Genomic DNA, 11,042 nt, shown 5'->3' on the forward strand with positions numbered 1-11,042 from the left:
ACATAATTAAATACAATAAGAACAATGAACTAGGACCTTAACATAAAAATTAATGATTTTCAAAAGTAAAGTTTTGGTTGAAAATTATGTAGACCTGTAAATATTGATCAACGTGTATTTTTTACTTAACTTTTATAAATAAATCATACTGTATTTTATCGGCAGTTTTAAAATAGATTAACGACATGCCTTATTCTTATGTATCGAAGAGAACGTGGGAAGTGTGAAAACATTAAACAGCTATGAAATATAAAAAGGTGTATTTCCCTTTAATTTGTATTTCAAAAAACTGAACCACTGAACAAATTACTTGGAGATGGAAACAAAACACCCAGTCATAGGCTATGACTCATAGCACGTTAAACTATTGCTCTCAAATATTAAAAAAAAGGAATCCACAGATTAAAACACCATAGACAATGTATAATTTATTAAGCTACATGTACACTACACTAGGCGCGCTTCTTGTCAGCGAGACGGCGCAGCAGGCGGTGGCCCGACAGGAACGTGAGCGCGCCCAGCGGCAGCAGGTAGCGCAGTGTCGCGAACATCGACAGTTGCAGCCAGAACAGCGCGTATAGACCGAGAGATGCTGTAATAAATGTTGTCATTTAGTAATCGGATACATGCACGTGTTTTCTTTAGATTTGTAGAAACATGCAATTCGTTAGAATATTTGGTATTATATTGATTATATGATGATGATTAGTTTCAAAGTGATCAAAACTACCTACATGAAAATATTTATGATTTAAAGCGATTGATGGTGAATAGAAACTAATGATGATATACGTTGATCTAAAAGAAGATTTACTTAGAAATCTAATCAATGGACCTTTATAAAAAGATAAGTTTTTTTTATTTATTTCAGACCTGATTACCATAAATGGTACTTTAATCAAATATCACGTGTTTAACAAGTGGCAGCTAATAATACACACCTCCCAACGCCAAATGGAACACGAGCGCCGCGGGCGTCACGGGGAAGTTTCCAAAGTTGAGTCCCAATCTCGCCCAGAGCACGAGCAGCAGCAGCAGCGGCGCAGCGCACGCAGCCGCGAACACGTCCGACACGAGCCGCGGCGGGCGCGCGTCTGGCGCGCGGAACGTGTGCGCCAGCTCGGGCAGCGCCGCGCGGGGCGGGGCGGGGGGAGATGTACTGCGCTCTATCGCTAGAAAAAAAAAAACGTTGTATATGGGCTTGTTCACACAGCGATATTTTTCCGCGAGGTATGATGTGAAACTTTTTAGGTGCGTTAAAAGTAAAATTTCAAGGATTTGCTCTTGGCACGAGTGTTGGGCACACACGCTCTTTTTATTATTGCGTATTAAATCCCGCAATCAGAATTGTACCAAGTACAGAGTAATTACTTGCGGCGTGATACCTATGTCACCCAACTACCCTCACTTTTTAATAATAATCTTTGTATCTGGTTGTGATTTGTTAACAACTGACTACATTAATTAAGCAGCTATATAAAATAGCATTATGTATTTTTATACTAGTACCGCCCGCGGCTTTGCCCGCTTTCTCTAAAACGATTTGAGATTTAAACTATCCTATCTCTCAAATTGGATCAAACTGCACATGGTGTGCGAATTTTATTATAATCGGTTAAGTGGTTTAGGAGTCCATTGAAGACAAACATTGTGACATGAGATTTATATATATTAAGATTAAGATTAAGATTAGTTCAAGCTATTTATAAGAGAATTCGATTACACTATATATAATATTGATATTGTACAGTGCATAGCCACTCACCAAGAGCGGAGTCCTTCCCGAAGTTGAACGCCACGGTGCCGACGTCCCACCGCAGCGGCGCGGCGGCCGCACTGTCGCCCACCACCACGCTCACTGCGTACGAGCCCGACACACCGCCCACGTGTTTGGCGATTGAGCCCACGTTCTACAATGAGAAATTGAAAAATAGTCCATTAATTATAGGAAGACATGGACACAGTTGACAGATATATACTACGTACATACAGTTAGGAAACTAAGCCCCTGCGATGAAATTATGACGTATAGCTATAGGGCTGTTACCTTTTTGATATTTAACCGACTTCAAAAATGGAGGAGGTTATCAATTCGGCCTGTATATTTCCGTTTGCTTTTTTTCACAGTTGACTTTGTGGTAATTTTGAGATTAAAACCCGTTAAAATTAAAAAATGGTGTAGCCTAAATATAAATTTACAAGAAGAAACAATCTCAATAAAATATATACCTTGTAAAAGTAAATAGGTACGTTTTTTTCAGTGCTATATTTCGAAATCTTGTCTTTTTGGACGCCGAAGGCTATTTTAATGTAGGTACCTACCTAAATTATTTATAATGCTTGATATTTGTATGATACATATAAGTATTCAATAATTATTTTAAACCAGAATTAACAATACTTGTATGTAGGTATACCTACTAAATTATTTTTAAAACGATAAATTAAATTAAATTAAAAAACACAAAATATGCAAAAATAAATTAAAATTATTATTATACGAACATAGAACCTCCTTTTATATAACCTTTTTGTTTTAGGATGAAAAAGAAAATAGTTTGACAGGCTTAGTGCTTGACAAAGTGGTAAAGTCACGTATCGATAAAAATACAATAATTATTATAATATCTATCTTTTTCTTCCCTAATATTTACGTAATTATGCACATAAATTTAAACAAGATTTTTTAAGGTTTCCATTTTTTAGATTTTCGTGCTCTTCTAGATTGCGTAAAAAATAGATGCGGTCTTTAAACAGACTGGACTCCTAATAGGTACTATTTGTAGCTATCATTTTGGTAGAAAATATGTCAACATAATTTAAAACTCATACTGCCATATCTATAGAAATTAAAAAATAGTCTCTTTTTAACTTGTAGTCAGATACGATACAGATATATATTTATTGAAAGGGCTACAAACTGAAACAATCGATATTTATTTAATGTGAAATGACATCACTTTAAACTTTTTTCCATACTATATTCAAAATCTGTGGATGTGTCACCCGCTACTATCGATCCCCCTCAATACCCTCGAAAACACGCTTTATGGGGGGGGGGAGCCATTTCGAACATTTTGTATGAAGTTTCCTTACTGTATGTATCTGTATATTGTGACATGGACGAGGGGAAGAGAGGCCTTTGCCCAGCAGTGGGACAGCCATGGCTGAATAATAATAAAAATAATTATAGTATGTTCCACAGATTAGATATCAACAGATAATCTATATAATCTAACTTGTGTTACAATTTTACGGTGACATATTCATTCATAAATAAAAATATAATAAGAATTTAATTATATGGTGTTGAAGTAAAAACATATTTAACTTATTATTTAAATTATGATAAAATTCAATCGCAAAATACTGAAAAACATTCCAATATAAACAAAGAAGTAATTTAGTTTAAATTAAAACCAAAATCAGTTAACACTTACTAAGTCCACCTTATATGCCTTCATATTATCAGGCTCTGCAACGAACAGTGCCTCAGTGGTGTCGTCGATGGGTGCGATTCTCACAAACGCTTGCTGCACCACAACCGCCTTGTTCCACTTGTCCTTTACCGTGAACTTGAGCGACACCCTGAAGGAAATAATACACATTTTAAAAGTTATTTATATTTTACATTATATTATAGACCCGATTTAACCCACTTTAAATAGACAGATTCTATTCATTCTTATCAAGCAACAGTAACGGTAAATTAATTTAATGATTTTATTTTATTAAAGCATGTTTTACTTTTTTATATATTTATAGACAATCTATACTGTATATAATAAATCTGTAGAAGGGTCAATTCTGTACATTTAAAAAATAAATAGCAGGGGGTGTTACTGGATCGATACCAAACCCAAATATGTGATTAAAAATTTTTTTGTCTGTCTGTCTGTCTGTATGTGAAGGCATCACGTGAAAACTAACGGTTCGATTTCGATGAAACTTGGTATAATTATACCTTATTATCCTGGTCGTAAAATAGGATACTTTTTATCCTGGAAAAATACGTAGAAAAAAATTAATCTTAATTTTTCAGTTTTATCCATAGACGTTGTTCGGTAGAACCGCGAACACACGTTGAGTATTATGTATTATAGGCCTAGCCGCATTTGGGTCCAATAGATATTTATAAGATGTCATTGTCAGAGTTACTCAAAATGGAGAAATAAATCATCCACGTGAAGACCGACATCCACGGACGGAGTCGCGGGCGGAAGCTAGTAAAGAATATATTATACAAAGATGATGATAAACTATGATATTTTAACAAATTGGATAGATTCTTGAGTAGCACTCAATCAAATAACATACACATAGAAAGCATAAATTCAACTCACTTCTGCAAATGATCAGCCTGCAGCACATCAGTCAACTTATTGGGGTATGTCAGTGTTGTCAATTTCGGGCTAGTAGTACCGTCCACATCACCGATACCAACTTCCAAGCTGTTCACTTGAATTTCTCCCAACACCGCTACGACAAAGTTCGCCGATTTAGATCCAGTTGCAAGGGAGATCTTGTACATGCCATATTGAGTCTTAATCTTGCTCAAGTTAAGGACGAAAGTCGTCGGATCGTTGGCTTTCTGCGTGAGCGGTTGTTTGGATAGGACAACTACGTCATCAGCGAGTCTGGTTCCTGATTGGGCGACAACTTCTTCCGGCTTGAGGTAGGGGATCGGTCTCGCGATCAGATCAGTGACGGAGAACTCAATTGTGTCTATTTCTGATGTGATGTACTTTCTGTCTTTGAAGGACACACTGATTGGAGTTGGCTGGGGAATATAACATGATTGATTTACGTCTTAATGCAATGTGGGATGTTTTATTGAATACACTTATAATAAAGGTGGTATACATATACATTTTATCATACAATGGAATATTGTATTGTTATTTAGCTTATCACATAAATAAAATCACAAGCAGCATAATTATAATATTATAGAAATAAAATCAATATTACTGAATACCAATGATATTATAATAAAAAATAAGATTCAGAATATTTTCTTTTTTGATCCTTATACTTATTTAAAGACTAAATTATAAGGCAGTAATATAATTGAAAACCTTGCCCCTAAATAATTCAAAAACAAACAAACACACACCTGATCATCAGCAATAGCGTACGCAGCTTCCAACAGTAAAGCAGCGGCTCTAGGTGTAGTAGCGGAGCGGCGCGACACGAGGTATGCTGCGAACTTGTGTCTCTGCTCGTCAGATAGCGGGGACGACTTCTTGAGCGATTTGAATGTTCTGTGGGGTGATATAATGGTTATTCAAAAGTATGTACTAATGTCATTATAGTATTATATTAACCACAATTATGAAAAACAACAGTAGTTTCAACTTTGCTAATCAATATTTTTTTTTTGGTTTATTTAAATAAAAGTTTTTTTTAATTCTATTCTATTCTACAAGCTTCATAATTTCAAAAGGCTTCATTGTAAATTTGTTATTAAAAGTTCAGCAGTTTCAGTCCATGTTTAAGTAACATAAATTAAATAAAATAACTTTGTAACAAAATGTAATGTAATACAGCAACTTCTACGACATCCACAAATTAGGAAATAATTTAATTAATTAGGAATTAGGTAATAAACCTTTTTTACCTTAGAATAGTAGTCAGCAGGAAGGAAGTGACAGGCAGGCCTCCCTCAAACTGCAGACTCTTTCCATCACTCTCATCAGCTGATAGCAAGATGCCCTCAGAATGCTGAGCGGTCCACGCACCACATCCCATGTGTTCACAAAGGGCAAATACATAGCCATAGCTGGGGGATGGAAATACAATTTATAAATATTTTATATAAACAAAAAAATTGAAGACCTCATTGTCAATTTAACAAGCTCTTGTTGTAAGCAAGCAAAGTATATATTTATAAGTATAAGGAAAGCATATTATATCATCTTATAAATTAACTTCATATACCTCACTTCTGGATATTGTATGAATTTTAAATGTTATTCTCAAACAATATTTAGGGTACTTTTAGGCATCAGTTTGTATTGTATTATCAAAGTTTAATAAATTGCTGACAAAGATTTACCCGTTGATACTGTATCTATGCAATTTTTCTGAAGTAGACAGTATACAAAGAAGACAGGGTTTATAATTACTATGTACCTAATAGTTAATTGATAACAATAAACAATTTACTTACTTAATTGGTGTGTCATCTTTCTTCAATAATTGAATAAGATTCTTCAGTGCATCTTCTTTATCATAGATGGTAGCTTTCTTATATACTTTCATAGAATAAACTGCATGATATAACTCAGCAAGAGTGGGATCCTTCTTGTCCAATATCTGAGATGTCCCACTCAACACATTTGGTGTCAGGAAATTTTGGCAGCCAGATAGTTCAGCAGCATTCGTAAGGTAGAAAACTTGTTCAATATTCTTGGGATCATACTGTGCTGATTTTAAATCCTGAAATTAAGAAAAAGGTTTCATTAGTTAGATATTTGGATTTGATAATGTTTACTTTAAATTCATAACACAAAGTACATATATGGTACATACCTGGCAAATATCAGGAATTTTAGCATTGAGTACTTTTAAACCTCTAAGGGAATAGTACACTGAGCTCAATTCTTTGCTTTTTATTCCTTCTTCAAGTATACCTTGCAACCGTTTCACGTCGATTGTACCTTGTAGTATTGCACTGCATAATACTATGGTGCATAATAACACCGACAATTCTGAAAATGTAAACAATGAGTTATTGTGAACACCGTGAGGTCGTAAGTGACATATTATTATTGAAATAGGCTAGATTAGACATAATGTATAAGAAATAACCTTAGATAAAAACAAGCTAGTATAAGCGCCGGCCTATACAGCACCATGACGTGTCCCTAAACATTTACAGGACTTGGATAATGTTGAACTATTATGAAATAGTATAGTGTTTAATTGTGATCCATAACTGTTTTGCTATAAAATACGTGTTGTTTATCATTTAAACATAATAAAATCATCAATGAAACAAAACCCGGAGAAAATGTAAATAGCGTTTTTTGACAGCGATGATGATAACTTACCCCTAAAAAACATATTTTTATATTAGAATCACAATGTGCTTGATTGATTATTTAATTATTTATTCAATATAACTAATAAATCTTAATTTAAAATCTCTTCATATCAATAAATGCTGCCGGTACCACCTTCGCAATTTGACGTAAAACGACGACGTAGCATTCAATGTTGCTATTTCTTAAATTTTCGGATTCTCACTTGGTTAAATCTAAATGAAGAAAATTGTTTGGATGCTACTCTTGTAAATCTATCCAGTCATTGAATAAAATAAAAACAAAATTCTAGACAAATTTTAGAAAATAAAGTTTTCTTTTGAATAAAAATAATGAGATTCCCGCGGATCAATCTTTCCTTCTTTTTCTCAAGTGGCAATCAATCTTTCTGCGTATATCTGTATAGATAGGTATAGATTAAAAAAAGCATTGACATTGAATACCTAATATATAGGTAGTTATCTGTGACATTGAAGTTTGACATTTACTAAAGTCTAAAATTGCGATTTTAGTCCATTCCAAAATCAAAAAGGGCTCGCTTTCGAGACACAAAATCTAGAGTTCTTTTGTTTCAATTAACATAATATCTCGAAAATATGGCTGGCGCAGTAGCTAAAATACCGTCGTTGATTAACAGTACGTAAAATGTTTATAAAGTAGTCAATAAATTTAAGTTATGTAATATTATGTCGCAGGTTATATTGCCTACTGGAATTTTAATCTACTCACTTTATTTTTGAATTATTTCAATTTTTGGCATATTTACCTTGCAGCGGCGATTGCTGACTTCAGGCCCAAGTTTGCCATTTTCATGAAGTACGCTAAGGTCGAACTGGCTCCTCCCAAGCCCAGCGAGATTCCACAGATCCGGGCTGGAATAGCCAAACTGTTGTCAAGTGCCAAGTCTGGTGCATGGAAGCAACAAACTGTGAAGCAGGCCACATTAAACACCCTTGTCGGAGCTGAAGTGCTTTTCTGGTTCTATGTCGGAGAATGTATTGGAAAGCGCCACATTGTTGGATACAACGTCTAATTTAATCACACCTAATGCTCTGTAGTTATAATGTTCAATAAAATCGATAAATTATATATATTTGTTTTATTTTTATGTCCTAAAAATATTTAATGAAAGACAATAGATTTACTAGTTATTATTATGTGTGTGTGTGTAACAGTTAAGATGAACACTACTAATGAATTAAAGCTACCTGCATCATAGCTAACCATCATGAAAACCATATTATTGTTTTTTTTAGTTTTTATTATGATAGCCAAATCTTTCATATAGTTATTCTTGTAACTCTTAATTTGTTTCAGCAATGTTCTTTCAATAGGGTAGGTAGTAAAGGACAGAAAATTAAAGAAAAACACTCATAATAATAGACTACTTTATTGACTAGTTAATTCATAATTTACAATGGCGCACACAGTTCCATAAATCTAAAAGGATTGCATGCGCTTGTGAGTTTGAGTTCTGTTTCAGTTTCAGGGGGTCCTCTCAGCCATAACCTGTCCCTGTAGTAGTTGGAGCATGTTAGGAATTCCCTGTCAGTGTAGCGATCAACTCTGATTGGCACAAATGGGTCCAAGTGGTCAAATCCCTGAAAAATATTAACATTGATATATGACATCTAAATAAAGAAAATTTGTGTGTGTCATTTAAAAGTATAAATAAGTTAATAAACAAACCTTTCGAAACAGTAATTGTTTAGGTAAATACGTTCCTCTTTCGCCATCTGGATTGGCAATTGCATCTGCAGTTACCACCATCACTCCATTGCTCTGAAAAATTGTAAATATGTACTACCTACAATAAATACAATTTTTAATTTTAAAAAAATTTATAATGTTATTGGTTACTAACTTTTTCAGTCAGTTTACATAAACTGACTGAAAAAGTCATAAGTGATAAAACCTTTATCCACATAGTGAAATAAACATTACCCAGTCATTTTTAGTGAGCTCCAAAAATGATGTAGTAAGAGTGACTTCTTCAGGTGCCACCTTCTTTTTTGTTGGTGTTTGTAACGGAGTGGTGGGGTTGAAGAAACCATTACACCCATCAATCGCAACAAAGGTCTTGCATCTATATTTTAATAATAATAAAATGAACATAATTGATGAGAATGAATGAGAAATAAATAAATAAGTAATTTCATATTTATTATTTAGCCTGGGGGTTCTCATTTATTTCTTTTTTAATTTTTATCAGTATTAAAATTATGAAAAATATTAAGGAACTTCATAGGAACTTACACTTTTTGATTTGACAGCTGCTTAACCTCATGTACAATGGCATCAACAACATCACAAGCATATTTGACTCTCGTTATCCCATGCTCAACCAGCTCTAATAGAGGCGCTCCAGCTTCAGTCTTCTCACGTTTACTCCAGACATACTCTTTCGTTACTTTTAACTAAAAGTGTAAAAGGAAAATTAATTAAATAGGTAGGTACATTGTATTTGTTTTCTTTTTTTATTGTGTTTAAATCAAAATAGATAACAGATTTTTAACGGAATTTATTTTGTTATATTACTTATACCGAGATTTCAAACACTAACTGTAAGATAGATAATAATATAATGAAGAAATAACATTTAAAATCTGTTTAAGCATTTAATTTAATTTCTGAAAATACCTAGAAACCAAATTTTACCTCAGGTGTTTTCAGTAAGTGTTGGTTCTGTGTCTTGAAATGCAACAACCAGGCAGCTGCGTCAAGCGGCAGATCAACAAAACCCTCACGAGTGGTTGAGTTCGACATTTCCTTGGTACGGGGCACACGTCGTAGCCAGTCAGATACTATACAAAATGAAAAAAAAAAAAATCAACACACTTTACCAAGTAGGCCATCACAATAACATTATAATAACATGAATATCTGTATAAATCATTTATTATACCATTTGTTTAAATAAAATAAAGTTTTAACAGTTTTGAATTTACAAATACATACCCCAAGGAACATGTACAATCAGATATCCTTCTTCAAATGCATAGTGAAGCAGATGTGCAATGGTCATTGACTTTCCTGTTCCTTCCTCACCATCTTAAGTTATTTAGTTAAGGGAATTGGATAATTCTTATAAAATAATAAACATAGCATGCACATGACAATTTTTTTGATACTGGACTACTTTTAAAAAAGTGTTGTATAGAACAGAATTGAACAGACAAACATAAATTAACTACAAATTAACTTAAACTTAGTTCACATTTTCACACATTTATCTAGAAAACTTAAAAGAATCCTGTGAAACAACCTTATTGAAAAAGGATACATAATACGTATCTAATAGCAGGCTTGTTGAAATCAGAAGCTCTAATACATTCAATTATATCCAAACTTGGTTGACGGACCATTATTGATGTTTCAGCAAATGTTTTTGTTTGCTTCTTGAAAGACTTTGGTAGTCCTCCATGGCCGTATAATTGTTTGCACAAATCTTTGTCAACTGTGTAAAATAAGCCGATTTGATTTTCATTGTGCTGTGTCTGGAAAAATAGAAATTGACATAGAATAATACGCTATACTATACTTAAGTTTTTACAAACAATTGTTGTACCAAGAGTATGTTCATATTATTATATTCAAATATTGCATAAAGTTTGTAAAATTCGTAGCCCTAATACTTACAGGTGATGCCTCATTTGTTCTAAATGTAACAGCTTGACTGTACCGACGACATACATAACGTATGTTGCGGGAAAGCATTTTAATGATTGTATAAATACTACTATATATTTAATTTATATCGTTTCTCTTAATTTTTTTATGAATTAGATTATAAACAATCACAACAGGAACTTAACCTATAAAGTCATGTGACAGTGACATCTATGTCATAATAAAAGACAGATGACAGCATAGAGTATACAAACTAGAGCGTGTGTAATGTAGGTAATAAATTATTAGTCGCCGTTGTCCGGCGTCTCAGCTGTAATATCGAGCTTTATGGCAACAACTGCTGGATAAAGATTTCCAGACCTGCAT

At 33.5% G+C, this 11,042-nt stretch overlaps 3 protein-coding genes across 3 annotated transcripts; 1 reads left to right on the forward strand and 2 right to left on the reverse strand.

Moving 5' to 3' along the window:
• Positions 1-415: 415 nt before the first annotated feature.
• Positions 416-7,214, reverse strand: LOC123706267 (dolichyl-diphosphooligosaccharide--protein glycosyltransferase subunit 2). Its single transcript, XM_045655453.1, has 10 exons — positions 7,056-7,214; positions 6,535-6,713; positions 6,173-6,441; positions 5,621-5,782; positions 5,117-5,264; positions 4,344-4,780; positions 3,441-3,588; positions 1,766-1,910; positions 942-1,172; positions 416-592 (listed from the first exon to the last, which is right to left on the reverse strand). The coding sequence occupies exons 1-10, from the start codon at positions 7,066-7,068 to the stop codon at positions 453-455; spliced, it is 1,872 nt and encodes a 623-aa protein (XP_045511409.1). The 5' UTR covers positions 7,069-7,214; the 3' UTR covers positions 416-452.
• A 298-nt stretch (positions 7,215-7,512) lies between these two features.
• LOC123706275 (ATP synthase subunit g, mitochondrial) lies at positions 7,513-8,135 on the forward strand. The gene is made up of 2 exons (XM_045655466.1): positions 7,513-7,682; positions 7,820-8,135. The coding sequence occupies exons 1-2, from the start codon at positions 7,643-7,645 to the stop codon at positions 8,077-8,079; spliced, it is 300 nt and encodes a 99-aa protein (XP_045511422.1). The 5' UTR covers positions 7,513-7,642; the 3' UTR covers positions 8,080-8,135.
• Positions 8,136-8,420: 285 nt separating this feature from the next.
• Positions 8,421-10,816, reverse strand: LOC123706282 (28S ribosomal protein S29, mitochondrial). The gene is made up of 8 exons (XM_045655478.1): positions 10,686-10,816; positions 10,330-10,543; positions 10,005-10,097; positions 9,705-9,850; positions 9,303-9,463; positions 8,991-9,132; positions 8,736-8,828; positions 8,421-8,647 (listed from the first exon to the last, which is right to left on the reverse strand). Exons 1-8 carry the CDS (start codon positions 10,761-10,763, stop codon positions 8,459-8,461), a joined length of 1,116 nt encoding a protein of 371 aa, XP_045511434.1. The 5' UTR covers positions 10,764-10,816; the 3' UTR covers positions 8,421-8,458.
• Positions 10,817-11,042: the final 226 nt, after the last annotated feature.

The sequence above is a fragment of the Colias croceus genome, chromosome 1, assembly GCF_905220415.1.
Source record: "Colias croceus chromosome 1, ilColCroc2.1".
Lineage (NCBI taxonomy): Eukaryota > Metazoa > Arthropoda > Insecta > Lepidoptera > Pieridae > Colias > Colias croceus.